Raw genomic sequence first — 22,726 nt, 5'->3', positions numbered from 1 at the left:
CGAGATTCGTATAATTTGTATGTAATGAGACCGAGTGTGGTATTTTATTTATTACCCACGTCTTACATGCATTAAATTGACAAAATAGCGTATTTTTGATTTGTTTTTGGTTTTAAACCGAAACCGGTTTCATAAAGAGGTTGCGGAAGAGTTAAGTACTGTAGTGGAATATTTGCATGACGTCACACTGTAATGAAGTCACTGCCTCGGTAACCGACGTCACGATGCATGTCAGTTGTCATCGCCTCGTACAGCCTCTTACAGTAAACTACTCCGTAGCACCTCGTTTCTTGGTTTCCAGTTGCTTCATTCGGCTAACATCACTGGTGGAAACATTGCGTTAATGTTTTTCGACGGATATAATGTCTCAGTTCGACTCACAAGTAAACAGCGACACGGCAACGTTCGCAATGTTTACATTCCCACAATGCATTTCAGTTGAAGAATGAATGAATTCACGTGCTTGTTATGAATGAAAAAATAGTTACGTCAGAATGTGACCTAATTGAGAGGTCATCGGTTATCCAATCAAATCGTTAGAATCTCAGGTCAAGGCGTTACGACACGGGTCAACGCGATACGACACTCGTGTGACTTACGAGATTAGTATGCAACTACCAATACGTTGACCTCGTGGGTAATAAAGTGCGGGTGAGGTGAGGTATAGTGCTCTGGCACTGTATGTTGTGTATTTATAGGTATCAGTGTTGACTACAGGTGATTTATAGTGCTCTGGCACTGTTTGTTGTGTATTTATAGGTATCAGTGTTGACTACAGGTGAGGTATAGTTCTCTGGCACTGTTTGACATGTATTTATAGGTATCAGTGTTGACTACAGGTGAGGTAAAGTGCTGTGGCACTGTTTATTGTGTATTTATAGGTAGTAGTGTTGACTACAGGTGAGGTATAGTGCTCTGGCACTGTTTGTTGTGTATTTATAGGTATCAGTGTTGACTACAGGTGAGGTATAGTGCTCTGGCACTGTTTGTTGTGTATTTATAGGTAGTAGTGTTGACTACAGGCAGGTGAGGTATAGTACTCTGGCACTGTTTGACATGTATTTATAGGTATCAGTGTTGACTACAGGTGAGGTAAAGTGCTGTGGCACTGTTTGTTGTGTATTTATAGGTATCAGTGTTGACTACAGGTGAGGTATAGTGTTCTGGTACTGTTTCTTGTGTATTTATAGGTAGAAGTGTTGACTACAGGTGAGGTATAGTGCTGTGGCACTGTTTGTTGTGTATTTATAGGTATCAGTGTTGACTACAGGTGAGGTAAAGTTCTGTGGCACTGTTTGTTGTGTATTTATAGGTAGTAGTGTTGACTACAGGTGAGGTATAGTGCTCTGGTACTGTTTGTTGTGTATTTATAGGTATCAGTGTTGACTACAGGTGAGGTATAGTTCTGTGGCACTGTTTGTTGTGTATTTATAGGTAGTAGTGTTGACTACATCTGAGGTATAGTGCTCTGGCACTGTTTGTTGTGTATTTATAGGTATCAGTGTTGACTACAGGTGAGGTATAGTTCTCTGGCACTGTTTGACATGTATTTATAGGCATCAGTGTTGACTACAGGTGAGGTAAAGTGCTGTGGCACTGTTTGTTGTGTATTTATAGGTAGTAGTGTTGACTACAGGTGAGGTATAGTGCTCTGGCACTGTTTGTTGTGTATTTATAGGTATCAGTGTTGACTACAGGTGAGGTGAAGTTCTGTGGCACTGTTTGTTGTGTATTTATAGGTAGTAGTGTTGACTACAGGCAGGTGAGGTAAAGTACTCTGGCACTGTTTGTTGTGTATTTATAGGTATCAGTGTTGACTACAGGTGAGGTAAAGTTCTCTGGCACTGTTTGTTGTGTATTTATAGGTAGTAGTGTTGACTACAGGTGAGGTATAGTGCTCTGGTACCGTTTCTTGTGTATTTATAGGTATCAGTGTTGACTACAGGTGAGGTATAGTGCTCTGGCACTGTTTCTTGTGTATTTATAGGTATAAATGTTGACTACAGGTGAGGTATAGTGCTCTGGCACTGTTTGTTGTGTATTTATAGGTAGTAGTGTTGACTACAGGTGAGGTATAGTGCTCTGGCACTGTTTGTTGTGTATTTATAGGTATCAGTGTTGACTACAGGTGAGGTATAGTTCTCTGGCACTGTTTGACATGTATTTATAGGTATCAGTGTTGACTACAGGTGAGGTAAAGTGCTGTGGCACTGTTTGTTGTGTATTTATAGGTAGTAGTGTTGACTACATCTGAGGGTATAGTGCTCTGGCACTGTTTGTTGTGTATTTATAGGTAGAAGTGTTGACTACAGGTGAGGTAAAGTGCTGTGGCACTGTTTATTGTGTATTTATAGGTAGTAGTGTTGACTACAGGCAGGTGAGGTATAGTACTCTGGCACTGTTTGACATGTATTTATAGGTATCAGTGTTGACTACAGGTGAGGTAAAGTGCTGTGGCACTGTTTGTTGTGTATTTATAGGTAGTAGTGTTGACTACAGGTGAGGTATAGTGCTCTGGTACTGTTTGTTGTGTATTTATAGGTATCAGTGTTGACTACAGGTGAGGTAAAGTGCTGTGGCACTGTTTGTTGTGTATTTATAGGTAGTAGTGTTGACTACAGGCAGGTGAGGTATAGTACTCTGGCACTGTTTGTTGTGTATTTATAGGTATCAGTGTTGACTACAGGTGAGGTATAGTGCTGTGGCACTGTTTGTTGTGTATTTATAGGTATCAGTGTTGACTACAGGTGAGGTAAAGTTCTGTGGCACTGTTTGTTGTGTATTTATAGGTAGTAGTGTTGACTACAGGTGAGGTATAGTGCTCTGGTACTGTTTCTTGTGTATTTATAGGTAGAAGTGTTGACTACAGGTGAGGTATAATGCTGTGGCACTGTTTGTTGTGTATTTATAGGTATCAGTGTTGACTACAGGTGAGGTATAGTTCTGTGGCACTGTTTGTTGTGTATTTATAGGTAGTAGTGTTGACTACAGGTGAGGTATAGTGCTGTGGCACTGTTTGTTGTGTATTTATAGGTATCAGTGTTGACTACAGGTGAGGTATAGTTCTCTGGCACTGTTTGACATGTATTTATAGGCATCAGTGTTGACTACAGGTGAGGTAAAGTGCTGTGGCACTGTTTGTTGTGTATTTATAGGTAGTAGTGTTGACTACAGGTGAGGTATAGTGCTGTGGCACTGTTTGTTGTGTATTTATAGGTATCAGTGTTGACTACAGGTGAGGTGAAGTTCTGTGGCACTGTTTGTTGTGTATTTATAGGTAGTAGTGTTGACTACAGGCAGGTGAGGTATAGTACTCTGGCACTGTTTGTTGTGTATTTATAGGTATCAGTGTTGACTACAGGTGAGGTAAAGTTCTCTGGCACTGTTTGTTGTGTATTTATAGGTAGTAGTGTTGACTACAGGTGAGGTATAGTGCTCTGGTACCGTTTCTTGTGTATTTATAGGTATCAGTGTTGACTACAGGTGAGGTATAGTGCTCTGGCACTGTTTCTTGTGTATTTATAGGTATAAATGTTGACTACAGGTGAGGTATAGTGCTCAGGCACTGTTTGTTGTGTATTTATAGGTAGTAGTGTTGACTACAGGTGAGGTATAGTGCTCTGGCACTGTTTGTTGTGTATTTATAGGTATCAGTGTTGACTACAGGTGAGGTATAGTGCTCTGGCACTGTTTGACATGTATTTATAGGTATCAGTGTTGACTACAGGTGAGGTGAAGTTCTGTGGCACTGTTTGTTGTGTATTTATAGGTAGTAGTGTTGACTACAGGCAGGTGAGGTATAGTACTCTGGCACTGTTTGTTGTGTATTTATAGGTATCAGTGTTGACTACAGGTGAGGTAAAGTTCTCTGGCACTGTTTGTTGTGTATTAATAGGTAGTAGTGTTGACTACAGGTGAGGTATAGTGCTCTGGTACCGTTTCTTGTGTATTTATAGGTATCAGTGTTGACTACAGGTGAGGTATAGTGCACTGGCACTGTTTGTTGTGTATTTATAGGTAGAAGTGTTGACTACAGGTTAGGTATAGTGCTCTGGTACTGTTTGTTGTGTATTTATAGGTAGTAGTGTTGACTACACAGGTGAGGTATAGTGCTGTGGCACTGTTTGACATGTGTCTATAGGTATAAGCGTGTTCACTATGCCCAAAATGTTCTTTCCATTTCACACATAGCTTTAGTAATTGGAATTGGAGTTTTAGAATGTACATTTTCTTTACATTTTGCTGAAAGCCTCACAAGTTTAAGACATGACAGTAAATCTAAAACAGTTTATAAAAAACATTTATGAATGTCGTAAATAGTTTCAAGTGTCGGGCATTTTGGCTAGTTGTTATCATCAGTTGTTTGTAGAAAACAACTAAACAGATATGTTGCAATATCATCTCCAGTAGTACGAACCTACAGATTTGACCTTCTGGCCTGTATTTTGCACGGAATATATATTTTTGAATTCAAGTTTTTCACTGTAATGACAACACAAACAATTTAATAGGGTATGTACTATATTACAGTGCCACATCGTCAGAAGAATTTGCTTGAAGCGGGAGCTGCACACATGCGTTACTTGGATGCATTGAAAAAGGAATTTAAGGTATCGTCTTGTAAACCTATACACACCCATCTCACCAACATGGGTGTGTTTTTCATATTCACTAGCCTATGTGTCAAACAGATTTATGGGGATTTTGGCTACACAGTTCAATATTTCTTCAGTAATGTAACCTGAGCTTGGATAGAATCCTCCAGTGATGCAGTGAGAAATCATGTAACAGTAGCATCAATTCAGGAACATCAAGAGGTAACAGACAGTGCCTCACCTCACCTCACCTCACCTCACCTCACCTCACCTCACGGGATACATTTGGATTGTTTTTCCTGTGTCAGCCTCTGAGAGCAGTATGGCTCACCTCACCTCACGGGATACATTTGGATTGTTTTTCCTGTGTCAGCCTCTGAGAGCAGTATGGCTTGCAGCCAGAGAACAAGTGTCAGCAGTAGATGAACTGGACATGGCAACAACCCGACTCCGTGTCCGCCTACAAGATGAACCTCAGCCAGAGCTCCCTCAGCCCAATATAATAGAGAAAGGACAGGTACAACATCATTAAACTTATTTAAGCCTGAAAGTTATGTATGATGATGGCAGTATCGTGGCAATGATTGATGGATCTCATTATGTCTGTGTCTGTATGACATTGAATGCTTGATGTATGACATGTCCATATCCATCATCATCTCAATTATTTTGTTAATAAAAAGGTTTCACATCTCAGACATTGATTTAATCCACATGGTTAAATGTTAGATACTACTGAGCATTTATGCTATATTTATAACGTGCTATATGTTGTCTAGTTTCAAACTAACAGATATCTTCTTCACTCTCAGTTTCAAATGTCTGTCAGTATATATCTATGGTCAGTACAGAATACACTTTCTCAATTCTCCAAGTGATGCGGATTGGGCTGATGGATCATAACACAATGATGACGTGAGAAAACAGCAACCTCAGGGCTCCCCACACATTGACAAACTTTATCTATAAGAATTTCTTTATTGCGCAATGTTTCAATACAGATTCATTGTCAAACAGGAATGTAACATGAAGCAGAGGGGATGTGTATATACAGAATGAAACAAAGAAAACAACAAAATTAATATAACTGACTAGGCAATAACTGATGAAGCTAGTGAATTAACAAATGGAAGTAGTATGTTATACAGTTGACTGGGCTTGATGGAAGAGTGCATCATAAGAAGATTGACATTTTTTCACTTGGGTCTTGATGGGTCGGGATGTTGCGCCTATGTAGCTCTTGTCCACAGTCACAGTTTATTTCACAAATAGCACTATTGGGTTGTTGTTGACGGTTGTGATTTTCTTCCAATTCGCATGGAGAAGGTTGTTGAGGCAGGAGGATGAGAAGGTGGTATCTATATGAGCTTGTTGTTTTAGGAGTCTCCTCATTTGACTTGATGGTTTACCAATGTAGGGAATGGATATCTTGAAATGTTGCACTCACAAAATAAAAGAAGTTGATATATATAACATTTGTCAATATTGTAACTTCTAAATGTCACTCAGAGAAACTGAGTTTATGTTTATTAGCATTCAAGCCAGAGGGTAAGACCAAACAATCAGACTAATATGCAGACCATGTGGTGCAGGTGGGGGTGCATAGAATGAGACTGGTGGGAGACAAGGCTAATGCTGAGGCGGAGCTGAGGAAGAAACTGGGCCAACTGCTGTACCTGACCAACTTGGCAAGGGTGAGGTCCATGTATTATCTCCTACCCCAGTTTGTGAGTGAGTTAGTTTGGTTGAGTATTTATACAGAAGTGTCACTTTCAAGAGTGAGCGAATGGAATATTAAAAAGCCTCTGTTCACATTTTACAATATTCCATGTATTCATAATAATTCATGTACATGTACTATGGAGACAAATGTTAGAGACTTCAAAACAGATAGTCGTTCTTCTGTCCCATATAAATATATATGTATTTTCAATTCTTTTGGGTTACATTGAATGTCACGTTAATTATGTGTCAGCTCAAACTGACTATCAGTGAACCTTGTGTACATAACTTGAGTATTTATGATGGGAATAAGATAACACTAGGGACATGCAAAGCATGTTTCAGATCTCAAGAATATTTGCTTTCATTCATTCAGATTTTTAGATAGTGCACATAATCTGTGAAAAAAACCTTAAGTATGATCAATTATATGTGTTTACTTGTGTTAAATGCCAAGGTCCAGTATTTGCAGTATGCAGACTTCATGTTAAAACGTGGTTAACTGTGAGATTAGTGTATGTAGGAAAAGCTCATTCAAGTAATATAAGTGGCAGTAAGATGTACCAATGACTCACATCACTGTGTTTATATGTATATACTCTTACAGCAACAGGTGTCTTGTGGTGGAAATGTCCCTACCAGATAACTAAGGCAAGTCATGTTATGTGTTTCAGTCTGAGGAAGGGAAGGATGGGAATGGCTCCAACCCAGATCCTTGCCCCATCTGTCAGAAAGCTTTAGGTGTGGAAGTGAGTATTGATATCAAGTGTCGCACAGCAGCCAGGTCAACTTGAGGATAATCAAGTAGAGGCCTACCAAAGAAAACTTTGCCACTGTGCAGAAAAACGCAGAAAAGCCCACATCAATCATGGAAATAGCAACATAAACATAATACCTCGCTACTGAAATAGTAAAAACGGCAACTTTAAATCGCTAAAACTGCATACAAAAACAAAGAGCCTGCAACTTCAATTTTGCACATTAGCACATGGAAGAGGAAGTCTCCACCGCATGTTGACATTTTACAGATTGGACAAAAGTTACATTCCCTTTTTAAGTATTTCTGTTGTGTTATTTGGCATTTATCATCATGATACTTGTGTGCACACTTGTTTAATTTACTTTGAAACGATTGACAGCAATTATTTTAACATATTTAATACTTTTTCTACGCGAGGTGATTCACGGTTGCTCGGAAATTGGAAAGAAGCGCGGATCGTAATGCGCATGAGCAGTAGAGGTCAGAGTTTGCTGACATAAAAATGTTGCAGTTTCAGTCTTTCGTTGCCATTTTTACTGCTTCAGTAGCGAGGTATTATGTTTATGTTGCTATTTCCACGGTTAATGTGGGCTTTTCTGCCTTTTTCTGCACAGTGGGAAAGATTTCTTTGGTAGGCCTGAAGTAGTAACAGGCAAATTTGCTGCAGAGTCCTCCCATGTCATAACAAAACTATGTCTATCCAATATGAAGGCACTCTTTAATGCATAGTATACATAGAAACAAATTGGATTTAGACCTATGGATAGATCCAGAATGTTTTGTTTTATTATGTGCATGAGAAACAATAGGGGTACTGGTGTATATTTCAGTTATATGTACATAACAAGTGATATTAAACACAAAGGAGCAATTTTTGCCGAGAGATATAGTGACTGTACAGGAATTCCAACCTTAGGTTCCATGATGTGTAATGGGTAGCTACAGTAGGTAGACAGATAAGATGACAAACAAATGAAGCAGTGATCTGTACTGATAACAACCCTTTGTATTTGGTGTGCAGTGGAGTGTTCTGCTGTGTGGTCACTGTTATTGCCTGGACTGTATACGGATCATGGCTGACCAGTACAGCTTTGGTGGACGCAACCGTTCGCTCAAGTGTGCCCTGTGTCGCCAGGCAACACATCATTCTGACATCTCTTATGTCAGCACAAGGAAATCTGCTGAGGAAGAAGAAGATACCATGGTGACTGTAAGTGACATACATAGCATTTCTCACACTTTTGTCACAAGCTCATTCCCGGCTTGAAACCTGAAGGTTAATCCAGAAATTGGTACATAGAGAACTAAATTCTGAAATCAGTAAACAACAATATCAGTGATTCAGCAAGATCAATGAAAAGCTAACAAATGTCATTGAAACACACAGGATTTGGTTTACAATCATGGAAATGCCAATATGTGGCAGCAGCAGCAATAATAACAGACCATATACATATGTCAGTGCACTTCCTCTTGTCCAGTATTTGTCTCAGTCCAAGACGTGCCCTCAGACGTGCCCCATTCTTGAATCCAGGAAACTGTGGAACAGGAAAACTAAGTTGGTGCTTTCAGATAGGAATCTGTTCGTACAAGTCTTCCTTGACTCACCCTGATGTGGGTACAGCCAACCTTCTAAAACAGTTTCCTTACAAACGGTTCAGAGGAATGTATACTTTGTCTTAGTGTATCACCGACAGTAGACAGTAAACAAACTTCTCACAGTGATAACTAAGGGAGGTCACTGTAAATTACAAGCTGTCTTTGGGGGTGCCACTGTATAAAATCCTGGCCACAACTACATTTTATGGGCGTATCAGTGTCCTGCCACAAACAACCATCATAAATAACCTTAATCTGTATGCTGCCACTTAACACTATGGCCAGTTGAATAATGATATACAAACTGTACAGGTAAAAGAGCCTGTTAGTTCATGATATAAATACCGATATATCAGTTATGTATTGATATAATTTTTACTTATCCTGACTCATGATTTTTTTGCTTATCTCCCTTTCCCTTTCGAATGAAAGTGGAACACTTGAATCCCTTGAAGTTCCCGAAGCGGACGTGTAAATACACTCACCCACGAGTTACCTCCCTTTTGCCCTTTCCCACGCAAAACAGTCAGGTGAGCTGCCTTACTTGTCACTCTCTCCCTTTTCGCCCAAGCGGATGGTTGGGCGAGAAATGGAGTCCCGTATACGGCATTATATCCTTTTATATTTAGGTCCTATTCTTCAAAATTACGATGTATATGGATTTCACTATAACTACTATGTAGTATTTGGAATTTTTTTTTTGTAGAAATTTAGTACATTTGAGTTGTGTTTTCATCGTCATATAACTTTGTTTACATTTCATGAAATCTTGCAGTGTTTGCAGGCACAGGTTATCTGTGACTGATCCTCACCCCCAGTGCCTTCGTGCATAAAACCATGTTCTTCCAGCTTGTGCTGTACTTATTGTGTTGGTTTATCAAATTTTCAATTTAATCAATATTTGTCTTATATCTAGACGTGCCATGGATCGAGTGAGAAAGTCATCTCAAGTCACGGTTGATAAAACTGGAGATCAGCCTTCAAACCGTATGTTGCTTGCTACTGCTGATGTTCATAATACTGGTGCTATGTTTAGTGCGTTACAGGGGCAGTCTGCTGGTAAGGGGGCCAAGAAGAGATTGTCTACATCGCAGTCGACTCCGTCTCAGGCTAAGAAAAAGATGTCATCCTCTTCTACAATGCAGAAGAAATCATCTGTGACCAGATCGGAGGGCAAATCTACGCGTGCTAGTACATCAACGCAGCAGAAATCCTTCAACGAAGAGATATTACCTCCACACGAATTAGACGTCTTTGATGAACCCCCATTACTTCTCCCGGAAGTATCTATGAGATCAGCGACTCAATCGACCTCTACAACTACACGATCGTCCCCTACAACAGTCACAGCAGGACAGCTGTTTGACGAACTACCTCTTACTTCTCGGAGTGAAGTTTAGGCACAGAACTCATCAGCATTCGCAAACGCTTGGTCTACACCACAGCGGCTCCAACCTATGCAGAACTTTGACCCAGGCGAATTTATGACTCAATTCACTAACCAGATGATGGCCATGATGGAACGTAGGTTCCAGGAGGACGCGAAGGCTAGGAAAAGCCTCTCATGTACCGACACCGTGCGCAAACCTACGGACCTGTGCGAACCTACGGGCCTGTGCGAACCTACTCCTTATAGAACTATGTCTCAAGACTACGTTGGCGAACGTACACCTTTGCAAAGGTCTCCACAGTCAGACGACTCTGTCGTCTTGGAGGATAGAAGAGATGAGATGCCTTCTCTCAATTCTACATATGCGAACCCTCAACGTTCGAGAACATTGAAGGATCCAGCTCCTACACCTAGCCAGCTCTAGGTCGAGATCTCATATCTCTCACAGACGTTCACGAAGTCACTCACCATAAGACAGAGGTAAGACCATAAGACCATAAGACATAAGTTCGCGAAGAGATGTATCTACAGATAGAGGTTCGCGAAGAGAGAATTCCCAGGATAGACGTTCGCATAGGGAGGAATCTTCAGACAGTGGTTCGCGAAAGGAGGTTACAGCATGGATTGCCAACGGGTTGAACTTGGAGTCTCTTTCTAAGGATAAAGATGAAGTCTACACTTATATGATGCGCAACGACGACTTTAACTCGGTGACTATTCCTCCGATTGAACCTATATCCAAGGTACCTTCTAACCTACGCACAGCCTTGAGAAAGCTACAGACATCTACAAAGTTCGAGAACTCTTAGATCTACAGGCAGATAACAGCAACGCAGACATCTACAGGGTTCGCAAACCCTAGGGTTAACAAACCCTTACACCAACAGGCAGGATGTTGACGTCGACTCTATTACCATACGGCTGAATAAAACGAAGCAATGATGAAAACGGATGGTTTTGTCAGAGTTTAAAACTCAACAAAAAGATCTACATGTGCGATCTCGACAGTTACAGTCTGCACAACTCTACAACCTGCACAAACCTTATACCTGTATAGGTACTGTTTCGGACAACAACCTACTTGATGATAGGAATCACTTCATCTACACAGATGCTGAGGTCTTATACCAGGTAGCAGATGGCCTGCGGATATTGTCATTCACTCACTCACTCCAACCCAACAGAGACGTACTGCATATACGCTGATGACTTCGACTCCAATATGATATCACCTATGAAGCCGATATCTCAAGTACTGGAGAACCTCAAGGCGACCTTTGTAAAGGGCTTAAGGTTAACAACGCCTTCAAGTATCCTTGAACAGACGTACAGATATTATTAACACTCGTCACTCAGCGTGGGAATTAGGACTTTATATCCTATCAACTAAATTCAACATCGGTATTTCTTCAAGATCCATACAGACATACGTCTGGACAGCCTCCTTCGTCATGCTGGGAATAAGTGATTTATATCACTGAACAAGAATTTACACTTGGAGCAACCCTTAGTCAAGAGGTTTATATGTGCGGCGTAGAATTACGCGCGGTTTTACTCAACCAACTAATTGCATCAGATTTTATGGAGGCCAACTTGCTACAACACTGGTGACGTCATGCTTGAAGCTGATTGGTCCACGTCAGACAACGCTTCCCACTGACAGAGCAGGCTCCAGCATGTTTTCTGATTTGTAAACAAACCCGTGGTACGGGGGAATACTTCATCGGCAGCCTTGGAAACAGTATACAACTACGGCCTGTCATGGGAATCTAATAGATGCCTAACCTTGACAGCAGGATAAACAATGTTTATTTTGGAAGTTGTCGCTGATAAAAGTTGGTATGAGTACCTGTCCCCTCCGATGCTACACGGGAACCAGCCTTGCTATAAATAGACAACGCTTCGATGTCAACACAGATCGCCTGTGTATATAAGGGGAAAAATGATGTATCATCACTGCAATTAGAGGTTAGCCCTTCCAATGGAACGTCCTACCGTTTGGAATATCGTCGGCTCTATGATTATTCATATGAATAACCAAGCCTATCGTCACCTATCTGCAGCATCGAGGTCTACGCAGTGCCGGTTATCTGGACGACGGCATACAGGTTCTTCAAAGTGCCAATCAACTCAGACAGCAGCTGAACTTCACAATTAAGTTGCTCACGCAACTAGGATGGCTAGTGAACCTGATGAAGATTGGAGTTAGAATCAAACAAGATCTTCAATTACTGGGAATAAGAATTATCACAACACAGAATCGAATTGTGCTCCCAGAAGATCATTGGGTCAAGATACAAGCCATGATTCAACAAGCAGTCATCTCCCCGTTAACACAACGAACATGGCAGTGTCTACTCGGTCTACTAACCTCGGCGCAGGACTTGACTCGCACAGGAAGATTACAACTAAGGCCGCTGCAACGGTTCCTGACAAAACATCTGGACAGCGTCACTCCTATCTTGCTGCCAGACAATCTTAAGAGGTATCTACTGTGGTGGACACACAGGTCGAAACGTTTATGCGGAGGGATCTATTTACAAGAGCCGCCTTCGACACACATCTCTCAAGACGCCTCAATGCAGGGATGGGTTGCGCATCTCAACGATCAAATGGCGTCGGGAAAGTGGTCCAATATAGAACAGCAGCTTCACATCAATCTGCTAAAGATAAAAGCCGTGATCAACGCCTTACAACTATGGTCGAGCTTGCTGAACAACAAAATGCTGATGATCCAGACGGACAACTCTACAGTGCCATTCTCCATAAACTGGCAAGGATCCACAAGGTCTCAAAGCCTATTGCAGCTCACATTCCAGTTGTTCCAGATCACACAGGAAGCAAACATCTGGATAAAGGCGTGTCACATACCCGGAGCCAAGAACATACTGGCAGACGCTCTCTCCCGACCACTGCACCCGTCACCTACAGAATGGATGCTCCATCCAGAAGCGTTTCGGCTCCCCTTAGGGATCCCCTTGCATAGACCTGTTTGCCACGAGGTTCAACAAACAACTAGAGACGTTTGTCTCGCCAGTTCCAGATCCTCAAGCCTGGGCAACAGATGCACTGAGCATGTCGTGGGAAGGACTAAATGCCTACGCATTTCCGCCCCCGATACTACTGCCAAAAGTACTGTTCAAGATCAAACAGACTCAGACGCTACAACTGAATTTCGTTGCGCCCTACTAGCCAGCGAGAGCATGGTTCCCAGACCTAATAGAAGATCTTGGAAGTCCAGTAATCAAATTACCAGATTGGCCCGAACCTATTCATACATCCGCACACCAAGCAAGTCCACGGAAACCTGACAGTATTCCAGTTGCACATGTGGACCGTATCAAAACATGCTTGAAGAAAAGAGGATACTCCGCCAGGGCAGCCAAAGCAGTAACGCTAGCGTTACGCAGATCGACTCGTAACCTATATGATGACAAATGGCTGAAGTTTGAGACTTATGCAAGGTGGAAAGACTTCACTGCGATGATAGCTACTCATCCTCAAGTAGCGGAATATCTGTGTCATCTTAGACAGACCAGACATCTGAAAGGTTCGACATTATCTACGTACCTCGCCGCTATCAGTACAGTGATTACCATGAAATCAGGCATCAAGTTGACACAAGTACCAGAATTACTTGCTCTGCTGAGATCTTTTAAGCTGGAGGACCAGCAAAAGAAATTCAGAGCTCCAGCTTGGGATCTAAATGTAATTCTACATCATCTTATGAGTGATGTCTATGAACCACTAGACTAGATTACACTCGAGCTGCTAACACAGAAGACTCTGTTCCTGCTTGCGCTAGCCATGGCAGCTCGGATATCAGAGATACATTGGCTGGACTTTGGTTGAACCAGATCCGACAGAGGGCAACATAATGCAGTTCATCTAGATGGGATTTTATTGCCAAGAACCAGCTACCTGGTCAGCCAGATAGACAGTTCCACGTACAAGAGCTATCTACAATCCCTCGCCCACAGGATATAGAGGACTTATCCTTGTGTCCGGTCAGAGCCCTGAAGATATATCTTCAAAAGACTGAGACAAGGAGACAAAAATTCAAGCGCCTGTTCATCCCATTATCAACAGAGACTTCAGCAGAAGTCTCAAGAACGACCATATCGTTCTGGATGAGAGCCGTTATATTGAGAGCCTATAAAGCAGCAGGACAAGAACCTCCTAGAGCTTCCAACCCACACTAAGTCAGAGCACTTGCATCAACACTGGCTCTGCACGGAAATTGCTCTGTACCAACAATTATGGAGGGCTGCTTTTGGAAGTCGGACACGGTGTTTGCCAACCACTACCTCCGAGACATAGCCACTGAAGATATCTCAGGCATTCACCAATTTGGGCCTCTCGTTGTAGCACAGCAACTAACAGTTCCTCAAAGGCGCTGAGTTGGAAAATCTCACCCTTTATCACGTTGACTTGTTGATAACTTTTACTAAAAGGAAAGTACTAGTTTGAAAGTTCATGCGCACAGTCTAGCACAGGCTATCATGAGTGATTAAAGATCCTGTACGGGTAAAGATCTTACCTGTACGTGAAGGGGTCACAACTTATTTATGATCAAGATCTTATCATAATCTATGGGTTGTTATGAGATATCTAGTAATAGGAAGATACTAGTTTATCTGTAGCCACATGAATCAACCTGATTCAACTTGTCTGAGATTGAAGTAAGACAAGAAAGTGGTCCCCCCGAGTTATAACGGAAGTTGGAAGAATAGGATCACGGAAATGCCGTTTCGCAGTTCCCATGGGGGGATACAGGACGTATCTAAGGACAGCTGTTGAATCCACAAAGTGGCTTAACCCACCACCAATCTGTCGAAATCCATAAGCAAAAGATCATGAGTCAGGATAAGTAAAAATATGTAATTTTTAAAGTAAAATTGATATTTTTATACTTATCCTGACTCATGACGAGAAGCCCTCCCAACCTCCCCGTTGAAGACACTTGAGATTTCACAGCAGATCCAAGTGCATGGGCAGAAATTCTGTTATGACTGTTTTGCGTGGGGAAAGGGCCAAAGGGAGGTAACTCGTGGGTGAGTGTATTTATACGTCCGCTTCGGGAACTTCAAGGGATTCAAGTGTTCCGCTACCATTCGAAAGGGAAAGGGAGATAAGCAAAAGATCATGAGTCAGGATAAGTATAAAAATATCAAATTTTTCCTTATCCTGACTCATGCTACTTGCTTGTCTTCTTCTTCTTGCGAACACAGTGGAACACTTGTATCTCCCAATTGAAGTTCCCTTCAATGTAAAATCACTAATTAGTACTCACGAGTTATCTGTCCCCTCAAAAGCGCGGGAACGAGGGCGCCACCTCCTGCCTTGTGCCTCACTCTCTCCTATTTGGCCCAGTGAGCAGGACGTGAGAGGGCCTGTGTCTCCCTACACATTATATCCTTTATTTATATTTAGTTGTTTACCTCTTATAATCTTCTATAGAGGTGTAACTAGTATCCTTATACATGATGCATTGATATTTATTCGTGTTTCTACAGTTTTATTCACGGTTTTGCCGTGCTTGCTCAGTAGATTGCGTTAATAAAAAATCTGCACTGTTTGTAAATTACGTTTCTCTGCTGCTGATCCGCTTTTAATATGCTCTAGTTGTACTACACCATGCTCTACTGTTTCACGTTGCAATTATTGTATAAAATTATCTAATTCTGCCTTTGATAAATATTTATTTTGCGTCTTGAGACGTACAGCAGATAGATCACGGAAACAGACTTTAGTCATGGCTGATAGATCAGAGTCAGATATACCCTGTCAACTGTTGGCGGACAACCCTCTACCGTCTGGTGTTCCGCTTGAATTACCCTCGGGGGAGAAGCGTGGGACGCAGTCCGCTATATCCAAGAAGCAAACTGCATCCCAGGACATCCCGTCGTCCCAGTCTAAGACCAGGAGAGCTTCTACGTCGTCACAACGTACGCTCCGCACCCCCAGGGCTACAGCTTCGACGAAAGTGAAAGTCGAAAGACTACTAAAAAATTTTTCATCTGACATTCTTCCTGTTTCAGAATTGACCTTATATGATGACGATCTACCAATTATCATTCCAGATGTACGGCATAAGAAGCGACCAGTATCGGCTACCGTCACCTAGGCGCAGATCAACACGCAGCTAGAGATGCCTACGCTGACGCCAGAGATTCTACCTGAGGGTCCTGTCGCTACCATAGAGAGGGCAGCGTCTACATTAGCGCAGACCGTCCCAGACGATCTGGTCAACCAGATTATGATGCTGATGGAAGACCGATACAGTTTACAGAGGCCTCAGACCCGCGGGCCTCAGAGCCCACCCCACTCACAGTCATGTAGGGCCCCAGAGCCCGCTATGACTTCGCGTAGGGCCCTAGAGCCCACAAACGCGCCTCCACGAAGGGCAACCCAACCCGTATCGAAGCCTTCGCAAAGGACGTCCCAGGCCGCCTCCACGAAGGACCCACATCCTCATCATTCGCGAAAGGCTTCACGAAGGAGGAGTGCTTCACCGAGCTCAGACCCTGAAGAACACAGAGGTCGTTCGCGAAGCAAGCTCCTATCTAATGATTCGGACTCTGACTCGATACCTTCACGAAGGACTCCACGAAGGTTAAGTGGCTCCAAGTCATCTTCATCCAGAAGATCTTTAAGGGATTCATCGAGAGCTTCACAAAGCCACCAGCGTTCGCCAAGGAAGTCTCCACCTAGGTCTCCCTATACAAGCCTCTCGTCAGTCCGTTCACCACATTCTTCTCGTCGATCCTCATATAGATCTAGGACTCCACCTCACTCTATTATCTGTGATCCGACGTCAGAAGAAGAAGAGGGTTTTGTATTCTCGGATGCAGAAATTAGATACTGGATGGAATCCAGCGAAGCAGAGACATCGCAGTACTTGTCTATCAACTGTATGCCACATGCCGTCTACAAGCCTACGCGAAGGCATTCGCACAGGCTATTTACAACGCAGAACGTCGCTGTAATTATTTATCAACAGAACGCTATATGTCATTACCGAGCCTGCGCGTAGGTATTCGCACAGACTTCCACAAGACAGATGTCGCAGTACTTAACTTTTTAACTTGAACGTTATATAGTTACGCGAAGTACTATTTACAGATGAAGAGCCTATTAAGGATCTTCAGGCCGACTACCTACATCAAGGGCATCAACGACGTTTCGCAGATCATCACAGGAATCACCATTTTGTTATATATTGCTAGGTATGCAATCCCGGACTACGATACGATTATTTACATGCAAGGCGCCATACAGTCACACCAAGTTGACCACTACGCAGTTCTGCAGACAATTCAATAACGGTATTGAGCAGCAGCCTTGTTACAGCTAGTCAAACACATAATCGTCAACGATTTCCTGAGAAGAAATATGTGCAACAAGTTCAGCATTAATTCTACAAATTTGACGCTGCATTGATGTATGCAGTGTACAAGCTGACAACTTGCAAGTTTTATTGAGCCTATATATAAGGACGACGGCATTATCTTCAAGACTGAAGTTACATTCACAGCAGCCAGGAAAATAACCTACCCAGCATTAATATTACAGGGCGAGATAATTCGCGCCGGAAGATTCGCGCGTTTACCTTTAACCCTCGTAACACGTGGTCACTCGTGTAACTTCGGGAAGTTACGGACAAGACCCACGATTGATCTAATATCAACGACGGCACTAAATTATACAAGGTTCCTGCTACACCCGGTGGCATCACAGCGCGGGTACACTACAGAATCAAAATGCCTTGTTCTGATTGGACCGCGAGGGACAACGCCCTACACAGAGGTCGATCATAGTTCACAGTTCAAGACATAGGTTGCAAGTGACAACAACATATCAGTGAACGAGCAAAGCCTCCATTACAGTCCAGTTAAACTGAACCTTCATGACTGGGCTGCCTTCATGAGATTAGAGACCTCCCCTGTCAAGTAAGGACGAGGGCACGGCAGTCAGGCGATTTTTTACATAAAGTTCAACGATGGCAATCACCCCTGGTTGCTCACCTACATCGTCAAGGACTTCGCAGCGCATTATACCTCGACGTCGGGATACAAGTGGATCCAGATCCACAGCGTCTCAGACTACAGTTGAACTTCATCATCAAGCTACTAACACAACTAGGATGGTTAGTAAATCTACTTAAGTTGGACCTAGAACCTAGCAAGATCTGCAATTTCTAGGTATTTGAATTGTAACGGCGCAGAATCGTATATTTGTACCGGAGGACCGATGGATCAAGATCCAACAATCAATCCCACAAGCCTTACTCTCTCCGCTACCACTACGACAGTGGCAGCGCCTGTTGGGGTTACTCACTTCAGCTCAAGACATGACAGTCAGAGACAGACTACAATTACGTCCGTTGCAAGTCCTCATCAATTCGCATCTCGAGGACTCTCTACCGTTCAGTCTACCGAATCACGTCAAACCTCACCTACTATGGTGGACCAAGAGATCGAATGTTTGCATAGGCGTCTCCGTAATAGAGCCGGATTCGGAATCACATCTCTACGTAGACGTGTCACTACAAGGTTGGGGAGCTCATCTCGCCAACAGGACGGCATCAGGGCTATGGAGCAATCAAGAGAGCAAATTACACATATATCTGCTAGAGATGCAAGCAGTGATAAACACCATAATGCACTGGAGCAACTTACTACAGAATGCTCAGTTGATGATACTCACAGACAATTCGACAGTGGCGTTTATGTGAACAAACAAGGCTCAACCAGGTCCCCGAACCTATTGACTCTGTTTTCAATTGTTCGATTTAATCAACAATGTCAACATACATGTCAGAGCATGTCACATTCCAGGAGCAAAGAATGTAATAGCAGACGCTCTCTCTCGGCCACACCTACCATCACCAACAGAATGGATGCTCCATACAGAGATATTCGCACAAATTATCAAGGAAATAGGAGCTCCACTAATAGACCTATTTGCCACTTGATTCAACAATCAACTGACAACATTCGTATCACCAGTTCCAGACCCACTAGCATGGGCAACGGACGCACTAAGCATATCATGGGAAGGACTGAACGTGTACGCGTTCCCGCCGCCAGCGTTAATCCCACAAGTGTTACTCAAATCAAGCTAACTCAAAGCCTCCAACTCTTTTGGTAGCGCCCTACTGGCCAGTGAGAACGTGGTTCCTACTCTTATACAAGAAATCGGACAACCTATACTACAACTTCCAAAGTGCCCGAATCTGTTAATACATCCGCACACCAAACAAGCACACGGAAAGCCAGAAACATTCCAACTTCACGTATTGACTGTATCAAGGCGTGTCTAAATAAGAGAGGTTATTCAGCCAGAGCGGCAAAGCAGTCACGCTTGCCTTGCATAACTCCACTCGCAACTGATACGATGACAAATGGCACAGTCTTGTCAATTATGCTGCAAAGAAAGGATTTACAGCTAGATATGCTACTCATCCTCAAGTGGCTGACTACTTATGTTATCTACGTCAGACTAAAAATCTAAAAGGCTCAACCTTATCCTCTTATCTTGCAGCATTAAGCTCTGTCATAACTATTAGAACGGGTGTCAAGCTAACCAAGACCCCAGAGTTACTCGCCTTGCTACGAGCATTCCGATTGGAGGATCAGAAATAAAAATTTCACGCTCCAGCTTGGGATCTAAATATAGTGCTCCAACACCTCACAAGTGAGGCATATGAACCGTTAGAATCTACATCGTTTGAATTCTGACTCAGAAAACTTTGTTCCTGTTATCTCTAGCTACGGCTGCCAGGATGTCAGAGATTTACGCATTGGATTACGAGAGAACACGCTTTGATGATATTCATAACATCATGCATTTGGGACTACGTTGGGATTTTATCGCCAAGAACCAATTACCAGGTCAACCAGACAGGTTATTCCACGTCCCAGCTCTCTCATCTATACTTGGAGCTCATGATACGATGGATCTATCACTATGCCCAGTAAGAGCACTGAAAATATATCTCCACCGATCCAAACAGAGGAGGTAAAAATTCAAGAGATTATTTATTCCTCTATCAACAGCTACGCAGACTGAAGTCTCACATACTACTATCTCCATTTGGATCAGAACTGTCATACTACGTGCATGCAAGGCTGCAGGACTCGACCCTCCAAGAGCATCTCATCCTCATGAAATTAGAGAGCTAGCATCTACACTTGCTCTACACGGCAACTGCTCTTTGAATAGAATACCATAATGGAGGGTTGTTTCTGGAGATCCGATATGGTGTTTGCCAACCATTATCTGAGAGATATCACCAAGTACATCTCATGTATCCACCATTTCGGTCCCATGGTCCTCGCACAACAGTTGACAGTTCCTCGGAGAAGATAAGTCAATCTTACAGATTTACTACTTATCTTATAACAATACTAAATAGCTATATGCTATATATATTTTGCTTAAGTTCATTTATTATCTTAAGCTCAGTACTATGGTTGTTATATCATAACAATATATTAGCTAACAAACTCTACGGAGTTTTTGCTATTATATATTTAGCTTAAGTTTAATCATATCTTAAGCTCAGTATTATGGTTATATTATAAAGTATATTAGCTAACAAACTTTACGGAGTCTTTGCTATTATATATTTAGCTTAAGTTTAATCATATCTTAAGCTCAGTACTATGGTTATATCATAAAAGTATATTAGCTTACAAACTCTACTGAGTTTTTGCTATTATATATGTAGCTTAAGTTTAATCACATCTTAAGCTCAGTACTATAGTTATATCATAAAAGTATATTAGCTTACAAACTCTACTGAGTTTTTGCTATTATATATTTAGTTTAAGTTTAATCACATCTTAAGCTCAGTACTATGGTTATATCATAAAAGTATATTAGCTAACAAACTCTACGGAGTTTTTTTTTTTGCTATTATATATTTAGCTTAAGTTTTTTAGCTTAAGTTTAATCATATCTTAAGCTCAGTACTATAGTTATATCATGAAAGTATATTAGCTAACAAACTCTATGAAGTTTATGCTATCATATTGTCAAGCTTAAGTCTATTTAGTCTTAAGCATAGTATTCATGTTGTATATACTTTTATCATAATATTTATATTGTAATAACCCATATATGGCAGCTGATAAGTTAGCAGCAGGAATTCATCAATTCAGTGCCTTTATGAAGTTCCCATATGGGTTATTACAGTTATTACAGTACAAATCACTAATTATCTAAATCCAAAGTATTCTGTATTCCCACCTCCGTATCCGTCGGATTCTACAAGCAAGTAGCATGAGTCAGGATAAGGAAAAATATGTAATTTTCTGAATAAAATTGATATTTTATACTTATCCTGACTCATGAGGTAAGCCCTCCCGTCCTCCCCACATAACACTTTGGATTTCCCTGAAAATTCAAGTGTTGGGCTCGCTATATGAGGAGAGAGTGAGGCACATGGCAGGAGGTGGCGCCCTCATTCCCACGCTTTTGAGGGGACAGATAACTCGTGAGTACTAATTAGTGATTTTACATTGAAGGGAACTTCAATTGGGAGATACAAGTGTTCCACTGTGTTCGCAAGAAGAAGAAGACAAGCAAGTAGCATGAGTCAGGATAAGTATAAAATATCAATTTTATTCCGAAAATTATATTTTTACTTAAAAAATTACATTTTTAGCATGTTAATTTAATTAAAATCATATGTCCACTATAAATGTTTTCACCCTGATTATCTTCCATACAGGGCAGCCACTCAACCAAGGTAAAGGCAGTTGTCAGTTGTATCAAGAAAATATGCAAGGAGGACCAAACAGCCAAAGCTCTGATCTTCTCAACGGTTAGTGACCACTCATTTCTATTGTATGCTTGTTTCTTGTTGTCTCACAGGCTCTTGTCTGACATCCATTGTCAAGTGTCTTCTCTTGTAATCATCTGTCAGCAACAATCACTCGGATGATGAAGATGAAACATTGCATTCATGCTGCTCCCAGTGAAAGCCAGTGAGCTATCTTCAAGGAATAGACGAAGATATATTTCATTCTTTGCTATATGTGATCAGGAAGTGTTTTGATAAATACTTTGAGTGCTCCAATGCCCTCCCATTTTAGCATCAGCACAGAAGGTGGAGGTAATTCTTCAGGAAAAATTGTTTAAATTGTATCTGTAGCGCCAGTCTTATGGAACTTTGCCAAATGGTGGCAGTCAGAAATCAGCTCAGGTATGATAAGTCTGATTCCACAGACACATATTCAGAGTTGTTCCTCTGTCCCTAGAAAATTCTCAAGCCACTTCAACCCTTGCATCAGACATTCACTATGTTGCGGTATGGATAGATTTCTGACTACTTCCTCCATTAGTATGGACCCGTGAAGATCCGGGTTGGAATTGATCTTCAGCAACCCATGCTTGTTGTAAGAAGCGACTAACAGGATTGCGTGGTCAGGCTCGCTGACTTGGTTGACACATGTTATCATATCTCAATTGTGTAAACTGAAGCTCTTGAAGACTGCTGTCATGTCTCTAGAATACTGCTTAGCTAGGCATTAAACAACAAACAATCAATCATTTTATGGATTGTAGACACTATGTGGAAAGGACACTAAGTGCATTTATTTTTCCTTACCATCTTTAAATGCTTGCTGGTAGTAATCCAAAACGTCGGAT

General features: G+C 41.8%; 1 protein-coding gene across 1 annotated transcript in view; it reads left to right on the top strand.

Moving 5' to 3' along the window:
- LOC124285251 (E3 ubiquitin-protein ligase SHPRH-like) overlaps positions 1-22,726 on the top strand; it is a 45,250-nt gene that overhangs the window by 12,920 nt on the left and 9,604 nt on the right. Inside the window, exons 4-9 of the mRNA XM_046721452.1 lie at positions 4,531-4,610; positions 4,969-5,112; positions 6,188-6,289; positions 6,992-7,066; positions 8,099-8,287; positions 21,807-21,899. Of these exons, the coding sequence (XP_046577408.1) occupies positions 4,531-4,610; positions 4,969-5,112; positions 6,188-6,289; positions 6,992-7,066; positions 8,099-8,287; positions 21,807-21,899 (683 nt within the window). The remainder of the gene's footprint in view (positions 1-4,530; positions 4,611-4,968; positions 5,113-6,187; positions 6,290-6,991; positions 7,067-8,098; positions 8,288-21,806; positions 21,900-22,726) is intronic.

The sequence above is a fragment of the Haliotis rubra genome, unplaced genomic scaffold (genome assembly GCF_003918875.1).
Source record: "Haliotis rubra isolate DU_JTF1 unplaced genomic scaffold, ASM391887v1 Scf356, whole genome shotgun sequence".
Lineage (NCBI taxonomy): Eukaryota > Metazoa > Mollusca > Gastropoda > Lepetellida > Haliotidae > Haliotis > Haliotis rubra.
The sequence above is the reverse complement of the archived record's forward strand: the minus strand, read 5'-3'. Positions and strand labels throughout refer to the sequence as shown.